General features: G+C 38.7%; 1 protein-coding gene and 1 long non-coding RNA gene across 9 annotated transcripts; one reads left to right on the top strand and one right to left on the bottom strand.

The window, feature by feature from the left end:
* Nucleotides 1-2,279: 2,279 nt before the first annotated feature.
* On the top strand, nt 2,280-16,333 carry LOC126589735 (uncharacterized). Of its 8 annotated transcripts, none has more exons than XR_007611905.1 (4): nt 2,280-2,532; nt 3,509-6,770; nt 15,848-16,061; nt 16,173-16,333. XR_007611905.1 is itself a non-coding variant. In XM_050255120.1 (3 exons), exon 2 carries the CDS (start codon nt 3,725-3,727, stop codon nt 6,740-6,742), a length of 3,018 nt encoding a protein of 1,005 aa, XP_050111077.1. In that variant the 5' UTR covers nt 2,280-2,532; nt 3,509-3,724; the 3' UTR covers nt 6,743-6,770; nt 15,848-16,169. The 8 variants fall into 8 exon arrangements, 6 of the variants coding, with proteins under 6 accessions (XP_050111077.1, XP_050111078.1, XP_050111079.1 ...); XR_007611904.1 differs by lacking the exon at nt 16,173-16,333 and adding an exon at nt 15,135-15,201 and having other exon boundaries at nt 15,848-16,169; XM_050255120.1 differs by lacking the exon at nt 16,173-16,333 and having other exon boundaries at nt 15,848-16,169.
* LOC126589739 (uncharacterized) lies at nt 12,801-13,897 on the bottom strand. The gene is made up of 3 exons (XR_007611906.1): nt 13,706-13,897; nt 13,511-13,574; nt 12,801-13,414 (listed from the first exon to the last, which is right to left on the bottom strand). It is a non-coding gene; the product is annotated as an uncharacterized LOC126589739 (long non-coding RNA).
* Nucleotides 16,334-18,333: the final 2,000 nt, after the last annotated feature.

An 18,333-nucleotide genomic window follows, 5' to 3' on the forward strand; every position in this document is an offset into this window, starting at 1 on the left:
TGCTGTTTTGAGTGTTTTGAGTTAGTTTTGAGTCTATAGAGTCTAGTTTAGTATTTTTGAGTCTTATTTGTGTTTATTAGCATCCCTAGTTAATCCCCGGTCTAGAACGATCCCTACTTGCATCATTACTACAATTGTCATCAATAGGGTTTAATTTGTCTGCTTAACTTTTATCACATCAAACCGAGGGATGTAAACCGTCCATGAACAGAAGATTTGTTGTAATCGGAGTATTCTGCTTCCATCAACTATTGCAGTCTTGTAGGTGTTAGGTAGTAGTGTTTAATTGTGGTTTTATATATGAAACATGTAGGTTTTGACATGAACTTATAGACATATGATTTAAAGGATCTGTGTGTCCAGACTGTATTATTTAAAATAAAATAAAAAATCCGAAACCAAACTGGAAAAAACTAAACCGAACAAACATCGAAAAACTTTGAATTGAACCGATTGGAATCTAACCCACCCCTACCAACCGTTGGGCTAAAATAAGCCTTAGGAGAAAATAAATTTTTGGGCTAAATTCACCCCAGAAATTAAGTTGGCCTTACAATTATTCTGGACCCAATAATTTGTCATATTTCAAACATTTGTTTGTTTTTTACTTATAAACCAACGGTTGTAATCAAATGAGATCAAATCTAACGGTTAAAAAAAAAGATTTGATGGACCAAAATTAAATCTAATATCTAAATAATTATCTAAATCAAGTTTCACTTAAAATTTTATAAATACCTATGTATTTGTATGATTTTTTAATTATTTATCAAAATTCAAATATTTTTAGGTTAAAATGTTCATAAAAATAAATTAGTATAATTTATATGAGTTTATTTTTTTTAAAAGGTTACCTAAAAAAATAAATTAGGCTAAAATCATTATTTAATAATTTCAGACTAAAATTTAAGTGAACTTTCATGAAAATGACTTGGGTTAAGTATATTTTAATAAAAAAAACTATGCCATAACTTTGTTTAATGAAAAAGACTTAAATTTTAAGGAAAAACTCTTAAGTTTTAATAAAAATGACAAAAGAATTTAAATTTTAAAAAGGACATAATTTTAATATTAAAAAAAATTTTTAAAAAATTCTAACGCGTGTGTCCTCACAAAATTGTTTATGAAACTTAACGGTACTACACTATTTATGAAACTTAACGAAACTACATTGACTACACTGTTTATGAAACTTAACGGTATTACACTGTTTATGAAACTTAACGGCGCTACACTATTTATGAAACTTAACGGTACTGCATTCTTCTCTCTCCTCTTTTTGAATTTTCTTGGCACATTCTCACCTTCCAAACACATTTTCTTCTTCTAATTTTCTTTGATACTCATCAAATTTTCTCTGTATCTCTTCAATTTCTTATCTTTCTACGCCAATTACTTAATTTTCTTCTATTGTCTGCCCATTTGTGGCTTTCTCTTCTCATCCACCTACAATCTCACCTTCTCCCTCTGCAAAATAATTTTAAAAAAAATGCAAATGAAATCAATAAAATCGAATACACCCACGAATATGAGCCTAGATCGTATCCCCGCTTCATGTCCTTCAAATACAGAAGCATCTCAAGTCTTCAATCATTTCAATATGTATGTGTACTTAAAAACCCTAAATTTTGGTTACTATACAATTTCTAAAGAATCTCATGGCGCAAGTAGGATTGTGGATAAAAATTGCTCGTCTCAATGGTGCATCATGTAAATCAAAATTGTGTGTATAAAAGGTATTGGCTTGGTAAATAAAGTTGCACAATGTACTCTTCAATGCTTCATATGTCTATAATATATAATATGTGGTAGGGTGTTCATGTATATATAGTACAAATATATAGAGGTGTCTTTATAGATATTGGAGTAGCCAAGATTGGAGTTGCTTCGCAAGGCAATTTTTGGACCCCAATTGATGAGTACTAGAAAAAGTAGTTGGAAGATGCAACGGCAAAGGGGACTACACGCGCTTTTGATAAGGTTTTTTCTCTTTTTCTCGTTCTCTCCCTCCCTCTCTCTCTTGTTCTTATTATTAAATAAAGTTATAAAATGACTTTTGCTTAAAATTAAAAGTTTTAGAGCCCTTTCATTAATTTTCCTAAAATCTTAGGCCATAAGTATTTAAGGAAAAAAACAATTTCTGAGTTATGACTTAAAATTTTCTAACTTAAAATTTTATGCTTTGTCTCTAAGCTTTGGAGATGACGCATTCTCAATACCGTAGACGATTTTGAAATGAGTAATGTTAAATAGACTAAATATTCAAATTCAATAATACGTGACAATAAGAAATAAGCACATAAATAACACTTAAATATAATTCAATCATCAAATTCAGTATTTTTGTTTACTAATTTTGTTCCGTAGCATTTACCTTTCGCGATACTTGGCTTACTCGCACCTCTGTCGCCACGCTTGCTTCGTCACCGTTTGCCCGACCTTCTCTTCCTCCCGCGCCTTTTCTTCTCAGTCACAGCGGCCAAGTAATCAAGTTCGCGTCGAGCTCCCCCAAGATATCGTATAGTCGTGTATGTAAGTGTTCTTCTTTCATGAATACATACATATATATATATATATATATATATATGTACTCACACATATATGTATACGTATATCTGTAGAGTTGATGTTTCCTATTGTCTGCTATCCACCAATCGTTTTCATAGGCTCCTTGAAATTGAAATTCTTGGTTGTGTATACCTTTGCCAGTTAAGAAGGTGCTGGCGCGCTGGCCGTTTTTCTGGATTGGTTTTGGTTTCTTGGCCGCGTTGCACACCAGGTGTTTGTTAAAACGTCTGAATATGGTATTGCTCCATTGCATAATCACTTGCCCTATCCAGCTTAATCTCTAGTCATGAAGGGCTAAATTTTATAGGTTTAACGAAACAATTTCGTTTACTTGCCGATGTTATTATACCGTTCATGCTAAATGTCAGAAAACCCTTCATACCTATATTCATATTTGTATTTTACTAATATTAATGTAGGATTCTGAACATTTAATAGTAAGATTATTACATCAATGAGGTTGCCTTTTAATAAAAAGAAAATTCTTAGACAAAAAAAAGGAAAAAGAAAACATTACGTGAATGAGGTTGTGCATAACCCACATGCCTAAAATATAGTTTCTATGAAAATAGTTTCAGTCAAAATTGACCGTTGCTCTATAATTACCATCTCTACTGCTCGTGTTGTATACATTCTCTCTAATTTAGGTGGGTATGTGAATCCCATATCTATTAGAGAGATCGTAATGAAGATGGTCGGTTGAGATGGGAAAGAAATAGGACTTTTTACGATGTTATTTCAGTCTGGAGTTTCTTAATGTATTGTACTAGTAGTTTTGTTGCGAGTTTCTTTTTATCCAAAAGAAAAAGAAGCTGGTACAATGCTCTCTTGCATTGGATATGGCTTCTTGATTTACTACCTGACTAGACAGAGTGTTGGGGTTCTCTGCGATAGCTCTTATGTAAACATTTCTTAGATTGTTTTTATTCTACTCATGTAGGTGTGCTCGATGAGCTACTATGAGCAGTGGCGTGATCCAAGAAGCCACTAACCAGTGCCCAACTTTTTGTTATTGAAATATACAAATGATCTGCTATGAGGTGCTCCCCTCAGCTATTTCTATGTCTCCATTAAATATGATTTGCTAAGTTAAATTTCAGTAACCTCTGAGTCTCTTAACTCAATTCTACTACCATTATGCCCCAATTGCACATAGATGGTCATTACAGCTGTTCTATATAAACCAGACAAGGAAATGAAACTAATTCAAACCTCTTCCCATGAAGCCGAAAACCCAATAGAGCTCTCTCTGAGACAAGCCTTTGAACTTCTTGAACCAAAACTGAGGCCCCCTTTTGCATTAACAATTCCAAACCCACAAGAATACTTGTTGCTCAACAAAGCGATCCTTTATGGTGTATTATGTGAAAGCCATGTTGGAAAAACACATATGAAGCACTTACATGCTATTGTCACTGATGGGTATTTCTGGTTTGTTAGCTTGCTAGTCAAGGTCGTGAATGAACTGTATGTGAAACTTCTTGAACCGGTGAAGTCTCAATTAATTTGGGTTACTAAGGAGTTGATCAATGTTCTAGCGGTAGGTGTTGATGGTTTGTTGGTTTGCTTGTTGAGGCAAATTATTGGAGGGGATTATAGTGATGGAAATCTGTGGCTTTGCTTTGAGATGGTGAGCATTTTTATGACCAAATGGGATTGTTTGTTAGAAGTAGAACCGATGATTTTGACTAGTGGATTGTATACATATCTTCGGTTATTAGCTGATCACTGTAGGTTGTTAAGCAATCCAAATTTAGAGGCATTAAAGCAATTGGAGGTCGATTTTTGCATTAAAGTTTTTAAGGAGAAGTTTCCTTTGTGTTTGAAGATTGGCAGGGATCTTGTTCGACTTCTACAAGATTTGGTTCATTTACCTAAGTTTAGAACAATATGGAAGGATTTGGTATTGAATCGCGGCGAATTTAAAGCTCAGGGATTTTCAGGTATTCCACAACTCTATAACACAAGGACTCCAAGCGAGTATATGTTACTTCGGATTACTCCAGAAATGGAGGCCCATTTACGATTTTTGCTCACTCATGTGAAGTTGGGAAACCAGAAGCGTCATCAGGCATGGTTTTCCAAGAAGTTTCTATTTGAACCAAACAGAAAGACTCTCATAATTGACATTGTTCGCTTTATATGTTGTGCTTACCACCCAACCAATGAAATCATTCAGTCAGATGTCATTCCAAGATGGGCTATTATGGGTTGGCTTTTCAAATCTTGCACAAAGAATTATGTTGAAGCGAATGTGAAACTAGCTCTACTTTATGATTGGCTCTTTTTCAAGGAAAAAGCAGACAATATTATGGATATTGAACCAGCAATGTTATTAATGGTCTATTCTATACCCAGATACATTGATGTAACTCACACTATTCTTGAATTTTTGTTCCTTCTTATGGACAACTATGATGTGGAACATTACGATATCTTAGCTAAAGGTGTGTCATCTTCTTTTAGTGTACTTGTTAAGAGAGGAGTGATTCGTTCACTTGATGTCTTGACCTCTTGTGATGCATTGTCTCCTATATTGAAAGAGAGGCTTGGTAGGTTTTTGTCAGGTAGGAAATTTGAAATCTCTAAAGAGTTGCAACAAGCTTGCCATCCTGCTGATTTTGTGAGTTTGAACTCTTCATGTATGGAAACTCCATTACCATTAACAGAATGGCAACCAAAATGTAGCCAAGGAGACAAATTTGGTACCAAATCAGCTGAAACTAAAGTTATGATATCAGATGATGCAGCTTCTTCCCATAGTCCATTAGTAGTGGCCAGGGAAGGTCAAGTTCATGATATAGATAATATGATTCATAATCTTGGAGAAGCAATTAAAAATTCAAATCCAATGGCTCTTCGTACTTTGGAAGAACTGTTACTTTTATTTGTGAGTTTTGATGGCCAAGGACCAGAGAGTGGCTTCATTCTGCATGATGTTTTATCTTCTAAAATAAAAAAGTTGTATGAATTGAGTGGGTCCAAATTATTTTCTCCTCTCAAATTTCATCCAGATAGTCCTGAAAACAGTGATGAGGTTGGGTCTGCTACATCCTTAATTATCCGTATGTTTGTTCTTTCTCAACATCAAAATATGCAAGCTATGCTTCTATTCTGGTTAAAGAATGGTTTTCCAGTTGGAGCAAGGTTATTATTGTATGCATCAAGACTAGCTTATGAGGCACGCATGGTGGGTTTTTTTGGAGATGCCATGGTTGACGTTAATTCTATTACTCCAAGTGATTCAGGCATCCGTCTGCTGCTATATCATGTCAATGGGTACTTTTCTTTTTTGCATGGTAGAACTGAAAACTCATATGAAACCATTGAGTCTATTTCTAAAGCGGAAAAGAAGTTAGTTGCAATGTTAGTCGATGGTGCCTTTGCTGCCTACAAATGCTTCCTTGTGTATTCAAGAACTGCCTTATTCAAGGATGCTGAAAATTCTTTGCCGCAGCTCCTTTTTTCTGACATAATTACTTGTTCTGTGTGGGAAAGGAAGCGATTAAAATTCTTGTTTTCCAGTGTCTATTGTCATCTTTCTGATATATCCATTGGTGAGGAAGGCATCATCAAGCTACTTGTTGGTCAATTAGATCATGCTGATCTTGTTAATATACAGATTGAGATTGGCTTGAAAAGATTTTCCATTTTTGGTGAGAATACTGAAACAGTTTTCCGCTTAATGAAGAATTCCCTTAATTGGGGTTGTATGGAACAACATAAATTCTGGGGCTTGATTAGATCAGAGCTAGCGGTTTCCATGGTGCAAGTGCAGGGACTACTTTCAAAGTTTTTCTGGTTGGAGAAATTAGATGCAAATGCGAGTGCCATTGCGGTTGAAGGTCTTCTTACACTCTGTAGTTGCTGCCCACCCACGCCTGAGCTTGTTGGGGCTCTCATGTTATTACCTAACAGTGTCTTTCAGGATTTTGCTTCTGCTGTTATGGCTAAATGGGCTGTATCTAATGGCTCCATGCTATTTGAAAGCTTGGCTGAGTTTTCAGAAAAAGTTGAGAGCAAAAATGGGGATCTCGTCATTCATGATTCAGCAGGAATGTTAAACCGTTCTGCCATTTTGTGGTTATTGAAGTATTTTAATGGGAGTGACACTGATATTTCTGGCAACTTATCCTTAAATACTATGTGCAAAAATGCAATGCGACAAGTATGATGGGTTATGTAATGCGTTTCATTGGAAGGTAAGCTGTTCAGGCTTCTATATCTCATATTGTAAAATTTGATCTTGAGTGTATGATTGATCTATGATACAATTTAGAACTAACAGACAAATCAGACTAGTTATAAATCTTATGAGTCCATTCTATATATGTGACATTTATCAGATTATTAAATGTTACACGACATTTGACTCTTTTATACGATCTTTAACTCTTCTCTTCAGTGCATGACTATAAATCTGTAAACTGATTCATAATATGACAAATACAGATTTTTTTTCAGATTGAGAAATACACAGACACACCGGCATATATATTAAGCTTTCTGCATGAGAGTCATATTGTATTATCAAAGGAATTAGCACATGACTACATGAGTATTCGACATTCAGTGTTATATTTTTGTTATATTTTATTGGGTTAGAATGAAGGCATGTTTGCTTGACTACAATATGCTCTGTAAATGCTTGTGAAAAGTTGTAGGACGTGAACCTGTATATATTTTTTATTAGTTTTCTGTTTTCACCTTTGAACTCCGCCGTGTAAGTTTATCTTACATTGCCGGTCCCAAGCCCGGATAAAGGAGGAGGGGGAGGGCGTCAGGTAGTCGACAGCCGGCACTCCATGATTACGTCGAATCCTTATGAAAATGAATCCAGAACGAAATCGCGCTAAAGCTAGGGCGTCACCCGTAAGTGGCGCGCTGTGTGGCCCGAGCACAGTGATAAGTGAGCAAGGGTCGCTGTATCTCCATCGGCACCCGGATGCAGTGTTAAATGAACAAGGAGGCTATAGAAACTTCTTTTCGAATGACTCCACTCAAAGTTGTTTGGGAGCATATGCTCCTATCAACTTTACACGGGACACACAAAAGAAGTACTTTGATCCTATTAGACGGGGAAGGGTGAAGAAGCTAGGACAGAAGGGTAGAGTTCAAGAGAGCAAAATGCGTTTAGGAACGTGGAATATAGGAACCTTGACGGGAAAATCTATGGAAGTAGTAGAAGTTATGGTGAGGAGAAGGATAAATATTATGTGCCTACAAGAAACTAAGTGGGTTGGTCGTAAGGCAAAGGATCTAGAAAACTCAGGGTTTAAACTATGGTATTCGGGCACAAATAGAACGAGAAACGGTGTTGGCATCATCGTGGACAAGACCTTGACACAAGATGTTGTAGATGTCAAGAGGGTAGGAGATAGAATCATGGCAATCAAGATTGTAATAGGACAAGAACTTATCAATGTGATTAGTGTGTACGCACCTCAAGTAGGGTTGGATACGAGTTCGAAGGAGAAATTTTGGGAAGACCTTGGAGACTTGGTGCAAGGAATTGCTCAGACGGAGAAGTTATTTATAGGAGGAGATTTAAATAGACACGTGGGCAGGGAGACAGGCAACTATGGAGGTTTTCATGGTGGCCATGGTTTTGGGGAGAGAAACGAGGATGGGGAAGCTATCTTGGATTTTGCAATGACATATGATCTCTTCTTAGCCAACACCTTCTTTAAGAAGAGAGAAGAACATGTGATCACCTACAAGAGTGGGTCGTCAAAAACACAAATAGATTTTCTTCTAATGAGGAAAGGGGATCGTATAACTTGTAAGGATTGCAAAGTTATACCAGGAGAGAGCGTGGCTAATCAACATCGCTTGTTGGTGATGGATGTACATATCAAAAGAGTGAGAAAAAAGAACAAGACTTGGAAGTGCCCAAGGACTAGATGGTGGAATCTAAAAGAAGAAAAACAAGCCATTTTCAAAGAGAAAGTAATCATCCAGTGTGTGTGGGATAGAGAGGGGGAAGCTAACCAAATGTGGGATTCCATGGCTAGTTGTATCCGAAAAGTAGCAAAAGAGGTATTAGGAGAGTCCAAGGGCTTTGCCCCACACCAAAAGGAATCTTGGTGGTGGAATGAGGAGGTACAAACAAAGGTGAAGGCTAAGAAGGAATGTTGTAAAGCCTTATACAAGGATAGGACCGATGAAAATGGTGAAAGGTATAGAAAAGCGAAGCAAGAGGCGAAGAAAGCTGTGAGAGAAGCTAAGTTAGCGGCTTATGACGATATGTATAAGCGACTAGATACCAAAGAAGGAGAGTTGGATATCTATAAACTAGCTAGAGCAAGGGAAAAGAAGACAAGGGACCTAAACCAAGTGAGGTGCATCAAGGATGAGGATGGAAAGGTTCTTGCTACAGAGAACGCGGTTAAAGACAGATGGAAATGTTGTTTTCATAATCTTTTCAATGAAGGACATGAAAGGAGTGCTTCTTTAGGGGAGTTGAGTAACTCAGAAGAGTGTAGAAACTACTCTTTTTATCGTAGAATCCGGAAGGAAGAAGTGGTTGTAGCTTTGAAGAAGATGAAGCATAGAAAAGCAGTAGGCCCAGACGATATACCAATCGAAGTGTGGAAAGTTTTGGGAGAGACAGGTATAACATGGCTCATTGACCTTTTCAATAGGATTTTGAAAACGAAGAAGATGCCAAATGAGTGGCGAACGAGCACTTTGGTGCCTATCTACAAGAATAAGGGCGATGTACAAAATTGCATGAACTATAGGGGTATTAAGCTAATGAGTCATACAATGAAGCTCTGGGAGAGAGTCATTGAGCATAGATTGAGGCAAGAGACACGGGTTTCGAACAACCAATTTGGGTTCATGCCAGGGCGCTCAACCATGGAGGCAATCTATCTCTTACGAAGATTGATGGAAAGATATAGAGATGGGAAAAAGGATTTACACATGGTCTTTATAGATTTGGAAAAAGCGTATGATAGGGTCCCAAGAGACATTCTTTGGAGGATTTTAGAGAAGAAAGGAGTACGAGTAGCATATATCCAAGCTATACAGGATATGTATGAAGGAGCAAAGACTGCCGTAAGAACTCATGAAGGACAAACCGAAAGCTTTCCCATAACTGTAGGATTACATCAAGGTTCATCCTTAAGTCCTTACCTTTTTGCGTTGGTAATGGATGAGTTAACAGGACATATTCAAGATGATATTCCTTGGTGTATGCTTTTCGCAGACGATATAGTGTTGATAGATGAAACTCAGGAAGGGGTAAATGCAAAGCTTAACCTTTGGAGAGAAGTGTTGGAATCTAAAGGTCTTCGTCTAAGCCGATCAAAGACAGAATATATGGAGTGCAAGTTCAGTGCAAATGGAGGCCAAAACGAGTTAGGGGTGAGGATCAGAGATCAAGAAATACCAAAGAGCGACCGTTTTCGTTACCTAGGATCTATCTTGCAAAAGAACGGAGAATTAGATGGAGATCTCAACCATAGAATACAAGCTGGATGGATGAAGTGGAAGAGTGCATCCGGCGTGTTGTGTGACCGCCGTATGCCACTGAAGCTCAAGGGAAAATTTTATAGGACGGCAATAAGGCCGGCGATGCTGTATGGCACAGAATGTTGGGCGGTGAAGCATAAACATGTACACAAAATGGGTGTAGCGGAGATGAGGATGCTTCGTTGGATGTGTGGGCACACGAGAAAGGATAAGATTAGGAATGAGGATATCCGGGGTAAAGTAGGAGTAGCCGAAATTGAAGGAAAGATGAGAGAAAATCGGTTATGGTGGTTTGGACATGTGCAAAGAAGGCCTACTGACGCTCCGATTAGAAGATGCGACTATGGGACAGAGGTTCAGGGCCGAAGGGGTAGAGGAAGACCTAGGAAAACTTTGGAAGAGACCCTAAGAAAAGACTTAGAGTACTTGGATCTAACGGAGGACATGACACAGGACAGAACACAATGGCGTTCTAAGATTCATATAGCCGATCCCACTCAGTGACTTGGATTTTCCAAGTCTCCAACCGAGAAGTTTTCCTCACTTGGGAAATTAAGGGAACACTACCTCAACCTACATGCTCCACTCACAAAGCTTCAACATACAAGCTTCAACAAAAGAAAATTCAAAGAACTTAGCGAAGAAGGCTTTGGTGTATTTAACACAATACGTTGAAATGAAGGAAAGCTTATTTATTGATATCCCCGATAAGTTACAAATATGTACATATACTCGAGTCAAAATAAACAAACAAGAGGGAGCCTTCACAAAGGTTGCTTAGGAGAAGTTTCAGCAGTCGGTAGAGCCCCAGAAAGAGAAGGCACCGGAGGGGGATCATTCGGAGCCTCAGTACTGGACAGAACCCTAGAAGGAGGAGGCATCAGAGGTTGATCATTTGGAGCTTCATTACGCGGTACAGCCCCAGAAGACGAAGGCAATAAATGCCTTTGGAACAAACCCACAAATCTCTGATGATCAAGTAAAACCTGACCATTAGATTCCTTCATCTGGTCAAGCTTCCTCTTCATGTTTGTAGCATAGTCATGTGCGAGCCGGTGCAACTGTTTATTCTCATGCTTGAGCCCTCTAATCTCCTGTTTGAGACTCATCACTTCAGCCGCCAATGATTCAACTTGGCGGGTTCGAGCAAATAGGCGTTGGGCCATATTAGACACAGAACCTGCACACTGAACACTGAGAGCCAGAGAATCCTTAACAGCCAACTCATCAGACCGTTTGGAAAGTAGTCTGTTATCTTTGGGAGTGAGAAGGTTCCTGGCCACTACTGCAGCGGTCATATCATTCTTCATCACGGAATCCCAAACGGTAAGAGGACCAGTAGGGGAGACGAAGGATGGGCGCCATATGTTGTCTGGAGAAGGCGGGGCTGCCTCTTCAACAAGGTTCAAGTCAAAACGACGGTCGGAGGGGCCAGACATTTTCAAAGGTGTTGAAGAGAGAAGAGGTCGGACAAATCAAGATCTTAGAAGTGCAAGAATGGAGCTTCTACTGGTGGATATTCAAGTGTGCTTTGGAACTTAATGTCAGCCCTTATAAAAATCTGCACTCGACGAAGCTTCAGAAATCGAAGAGGCGCCTGCTCAGAAATCGAAGAGGCGTTTGCTTTCTCAAAAGCTGGGCTGCTTAGAGACCACGAGGGTTGATCTCAGAAATCGAAGAGGCGTTTGCTTTCTCAAAAGCTGGGCTGCTCAAAGACCACGAAGGCCGATCTCAGAAATCGAAGAGGCTTGCTTTCTCAAAAGCTGGGCTGCTCAGAGACCACGAGGGCCGATCTCAGAAATCGAAGAGGCACCTACTTTTCCAGCCTTGTCAGCACCTGTCACACGCACACTCAGCTTTGCAGAAATTATAGGCATTCTGTCGAAGATTTCTGGCGAAGTAGAAAGCACATGAATCGTACTATTCAATCACCCACTTCCCACACGCAACAGTATCTCATGGGTACCACAGATAACTTTGCCAAAGTTCTCTGACAAAGTTGAGACACGTGAAGCTTGCAGCTCCCACTACATCGCTCTGACCAAGAAGGGTAAAAGAATAGCAAAGAAACAACACTAACAAAGTTTAGACACATAAATTTTGAAGGTCTAGCTACCATATTATTACCCACAAGGGTAAAGGAACAGTACCACTGCTGGATAATTGGAAAGTTCCGGTGTGTCAACCTCTGTGCTTCGTGGCAAGGTAGACTAGCAAACATGCCCAACCTTTACTCACATTCGAGAAAACACTCCCAACAAGATTGCTTGCTCCAAAATCGAAGAGGCACCGCCCTCCGAATCTCGAGAGCCAGACTCCCAACATGATTACTTTCTCAAAAATCGAAGAGAGGGTAAAGGAACAGTACCACTGCTGGATAATTGGAAAGTCCCTGTGTGTCAACCTCTGTGCTTCGTGGCAAGGTAGACTAGCAAACATGCCCAACCTTTACTCACATTCGAGAAAACACTCCCAACAAGATTGCTTGCTCCAAAATCGAAGAGGCACCGCCCTCCGAATCTCGAGAGCCAGACTCCCAACATGATTACTTTCTCAAAAATCGAAGAGAGGGTAAAAGAACAGTACCACTGCTGGATAATTGGAAAGTCCCTGTGTGTCAACAACCTATGTGCTTCGTGGCAAGGTAGACTAGCAAACATGCCCAACCTTTACTCACATTCGAGAAAACACTCCCAACAAGATTGCTTGCTCCAAAATTGAAGAGGCACCGCCCTCCGAATCTCGAGAGCCAGACTCCCAACATGATTACTTTCTAAAAAATCAAAGAGACACCGCTCTCCGAATCTCGAGAGCCAGACCCCCAGCAAGATTGCTTTCTCAAAAATCGAAGAGGCATCGTTCTCCGAATCTCGATAGCCAGATCCCCGACAGGATTGCTTGTTCAAAAACTGAAGAGGCACCACTTTCCCAACTTCAAGAGCTGGATCTCATTGGATAAAGCTTGTCTGTAATCTTCACACGCAACATCAGCTTTCCAGATACCACAGACCACTTTTTCAAAGTGCTCTGACAGAGTTAAAACATGTGAAGCTGGCAGCTCCCACTACCGTGCTATGACCAAGCAGGGTAAAAGAATAGCATTATTACTTGATGTTAGGGAGACTCCTATATATGTCAACCTCCATCCCCAACGGACAGGCAGACCTGCAAAAATGCTCAACCCTTCCTCTTATCTGAGAGGGCACTCCCAACGAAGCCTTTCGAAATATTCAACTTTCTTTCCCCCCGATAACACCTCTGTAAACAAGCTATACTAGAGCAAGAATATCTCATATCATCAGGGTTAAAAGCAAGAGTATCCCATATCATGCTTTTTCCCTGTCTTTTCCTTTGGCCTTGTTCTTACCTGCAAGACAAGGAGAAAGAGAGCAATCAGTCAGCACTTGGAATCAAGCTTCCAGCCAGGAACTGACTGCCTGGAACCCCTTACCTGATTACTTACCTGGCATTGCTCTCGAGTACTCATCTTCAACATCTTATGCTTCCAGGGAAGATACTGCATCTGCCTGAGGAACAGATAGGGAAAGTGAGAAGGATATAAGGAAGTATGTGGAGACAAGCGTAACAGCACACGTGCCGATACATCCACTACTCTGTCAAAAGCAAAAGTATCCCATATCAGCAGGGTCGAACGTACTCTAGATTTGATGGACTTGTTTTGACCCTCAAATTCTTCAGTCGGCCTTATACTCTGGAGGAAACCAGAAAACCCTCCAGCCCAGTTCAAGAATAAGCTTGTGGAAAGTTACTTCTTCAAAAGCAAAAGTATCCCATATCATCTCTTCTCATTTTTCTTCTCTTTATCCTTCATGCTGCCTGCAAGATAGGGAGAATGTGAACAATCAGCCGGAGCTCTGATTGCTTACCTTGTCTGTCACCTCTTTCAGCAGATCCCCTAGCTCGGCGACTTGGGGGACTCCTACTACATGGTTTGTATCGCGCTTGACCAAGCCTGAAACTACAAGTAAGCTTCAAGTGAAATTGATACATTACCTTGTGCATCTCCACCAGTTACAGATACCACCCCTGGATGGAGGAAGAGTACTTCCAGAGAAGATGCCACATCTACCTATGAGACAGATAAGGCAAGTCAAGACGATACCACACTCCGGTACTTAGAAGTTTCGTGGTTACGAGATCATTCTCCCACAATATTTCCTAATATCATTTGTACTAAATCATTCACTTGTACTTACTAAAGGAGAGCTTGAACCTATGTACTTGTGTAAACCCTTCACAATTAATGAGAACTCCTCTATTCCGTGGACGTAGTCAATCTGGGTGAACCACGTATATCTTGTGTTTGCTTTCCTATCTCTATCCATTTATATACTTATCCACACTAATGACCGGAGCAATCTAGCGAAGATCACAAAAAGTGACCGTTTTCGCTACCTAGGATCTATCTTGCAAGAGAACGGAGACTTAGATGGAGACCTCAACCATAGAATACAAGCTGGATGGATGAAGTGTAAGAGTGCATCCGGCGTGTTGTGTGACCGTCGTAGGCCACTGAAGCTCAAGGGAAAATTTTATAGGACGACAATAAGGCCGCGATGTTGTATGGCACAGAATGTTGGGCGGTGAAGCATTAACACGTACACAAAATGGGTGTAGCGGAGATGAGGATGCTTCGTGGGATGTATGGGCACACGAGAAAGGATAAGATTGGGAATGAGGATATCCGAGGTAAAGTAGGAGTAGCCAAAATTGAAGGAAATATGAGAGAAAATCGGTTCCGGTGGTTTGGATATGTGCAAAGAAGGCCTACTGACGCTCCGGTTTGAAAATGTGACTACGGGACAGAGGTTCAGGGCCGAAGGGGTAGAGGAAGACCTAGGAAAACTTTGGAAGAGACCCTAGGAAAAGACTTGAGTACTTGGATCTAACGGAGGACATGACACAAAACTGAGCGAAATGGCGTTCTAGGATTCATATAGCCGACCCCACTTAGTGGGAAAAGGCTTTGTTGTTGTTGTTGTTGTTGTTCTGTTTTCACCTTTGATTTATATATCTTGTTACTCTTTAAGTCAATGCTCATAGCTACACTGTTTTTCGTTCGCAAGGTCTTTCTTTTGAAAGTGGACATGCAATCTGAAGATGAAAAGGTTGTATTCAGAATGTTTTGATGGGGTAATCCTTGCCAACTGCAAAATTTTAGTATCTAAGAGATATTCTAATTGTTTACATACTATGGTGGTTTCACAAAAGTACCTCGCTAAATTCTCCTTAAAAAAAAATAATTCTCTTGTTCTCATGTTACTCTTCAACTTCTGGTAACCTTGGTGTAGTTCTTGTCTACGTACTCACTATTCAATCATGCTACCATTATGATATATGGATGGCTAAGTACTCTTTCATAAACTATCGTGATAGTTTGTTAAAATTAAGAGTACAAAGTCTCACCTACATTTGGTTTAATGTACACAAGCTTATTACTAAGTAGGTATAACATGGCAAATTTGTTTTAGGAAATATTGGATTGCTTCCGCTTTCATCAGCGTTTATTCTTAGTCAGCTGTTAATGCTACACTTCTATCATGTAATGAAAACAAATCCTGTGATGTGTATCTTTATTACAATTTTTTTTAGTTTTTGAAATGATTTAGGGTTTGTTGTTGTTGTTGTTGTTTGAAATGATTTATGGTAGCAAGTAGCTGTTACGTTTTGTTCAGCTTTGTTGTTCTCCAAGCACTTTACGCCTTCTATAACATGTTGTACCTACTCATTTAATTTTGTTTACCTTATGTATTTTTGTTCTATGCTCTCGTATGGCCAGGTTGCCTTGCCATCTTGACAAGGGCCACAAGGGTGCTGCTTGTGCTCTCTTCTCTTGACCTGTGAAATGGAAACCCAACCAACCTTAGTAGAAAATTTCTCACCAAGATTAGTCGAAACTCCAAAAACCACAAATATTGCTCACTGAAAATTCGCTCGAATGCAGGGTTTGAGCTAAAAGTCATGCAACGCAAGGATCTTATTTTTCCATACTGGTAAGTTAGATACGGACAACTTAAGTACATCTCACTCATTGGCTATTATGCGTCTCGTTTTTTCGTTATTTAGCTATTGATGTGGGTGATTATTTCATGTTGACCCAATAGAGCTCATGTTGTTGACGACTTTTATGGCAAAAGCTGACATGTAGGAGGATCCCTCCTTTTGGTATAAACGTTCTTTATCTTTCATTGCAATTTACTTATGTTTTGACATCATTTGTGTGATATGGATTCAATCTCGCTCATATATGCACTTAAATTTGTCACTTTTAGGTTTTAATTTATTCACTCTTTCCACATCACTACACTTTATAGCTTCGTCACCTTCCAGATGTCGGCTAGCACATCGCGATTTGGATGTCCAGGTGAACATTCCGGGTCGGGGTGTGTCATCCCAGAAAGTAATCACTATTTCTAGAAATAGTGATAGTAGTGTATTAAAAATTTGTTGATAATAATTTTGTTGAATTTTGACATGCAATAAATAATTCATATTATTATTTCTTAAAAAATATGATTAAGTTTTAAATTATATACCTAACAAAAATAAAAGAGGGGAGGAATGAGTGACATGAGAGAGAGAGAAGAGGGAGAAATGATGGTGATGGGTGAAAGAGAAGAGAGATGATAGTGATGGGTGAAAGAGGAGAGAGAGATGATGGCGAGGCATAAAGAGAGAGGGGCAATGGTGAGAGAGGATGGGAGAGAAAGAAAGGTGTATTTATTTTTATTTTTTATTTTATCATGCTAAACTTTTGGGAGCTTTATATATAGAAACAAAAACTTTCATTATATTTCAATGAACTCCATTAGTTCTTAAACATGTGAAGGAGAGAAAAGGCATAATGACAACTAATGCCCAACCCAAAAACTTGAAAAGAAAGTTTTAAAATACCAGCCATATCCTTAAGGCTTTAGGGTTGTTAATAGAATCTAGCCCCACAACTCTAACAATATTAATATGTGCCATAAGCTCAATCCATCATGCAAAATCAGTTTTTGAAATTATATGCAGAATCAATTTGTATGCTTTATTACTAGAATCAATTCAATCAGTCCTCGATCATCTTTGCAGAATCGGTTCAACCTGTCTTTGTTCATTTTTGCAGAATCAGTTCAATCAATCCTTAACCATTTTTGCATAATCAGTTCAACTTGTCCTTGACATTTTTTGCAGAATCAGTTCAACCCATCTTCGACAATTTTTGCAAAATCAGTTCAATTAGTCATTGACCATTTTTGTAGATTCAATTCAACCCGTCCCCGATCATTTTGTAGAATCAATTCAATCAATCATCAACCATTTTTGCGTAATTAGCTGAACTCGTCATCGACCATTTTTATTTTTGTAGAATCAGTTCAATCGGTCTTTGACCATTTTTGCAGAATTAGTTCAACCCATCCTCGATCATTTTTGCATAAATAGTTCAACCCATCTTCAACCATTTTTGCATTATTAGTTCAACCCGTCTTCGACTATTTTTGGCAAATTAGATCCAAATACATGTCGAACTAGTTTTGCATACTTTTTTAGTAGAATCCATTTGTATATTTTAGTTGAACTAGTTTGTATATTTCAACAAACTGCATACATGTAATCAGTCCAACCCATCGAATCCTCCTCCCCATAATTTTGTTTAGATTAAATCATATCACAGTTCTAGTAGGAAAAAAAAATGTACTATGTTTTTTTTCATTTCCCACTACTTAAAACACAATGGTTCAAAAAATAGTAGACAAAAAGAGACACAAACGTGTCCGTTCTATCTCTAACCTTTTGAGGAATTTCTCATTATCTTCTACAACAATGTTTAATATGTTGTCCATCAACTGCTTCTTGTCTTCAGTCATAAGCTTAATAACATCAACCTTGCCATGCACCGCCATGCCATCAACTGCTTCTTATCTTTAGTTTGTAACTTTCTTACTTACATTCCAAAAGAAACCTAAAAAGTTAAAATTAATAATTTAGTGTTTTTTTTTTTGTTTGGTGTTCTTTATATGGATCATAGTAGTAGTAATGTAAAACATATGTGTGTGTTGTGTGTGTGTGTATTTTTGTTGAATTTTCTTATACGGGGAAGAAGTCGTGAAAGTACCTTGTCATTTGGACAGGACAGATTTTGGAGAATCCTTATTTGGGGTAGCAGTGGTGGGCAAAAAATTATTATTAATATTGTTAGAAGAAATGGTGGTGGCTCTGGTTGGTGCTTTTAATTCTACAATTTCATTGAAATATGACAAATCTCTGTTGCTCTCAATACTG

This window comes from Malus sylvestris, chromosome 11 (genome assembly GCF_916048215.2).
Source record: "Malus sylvestris chromosome 11, drMalSylv7.2, whole genome shotgun sequence".
In the NCBI taxonomy this organism is placed as follows: Eukaryota; Viridiplantae; Streptophyta; class Magnoliopsida; order Rosales; family Rosaceae; genus Malus; species Malus sylvestris.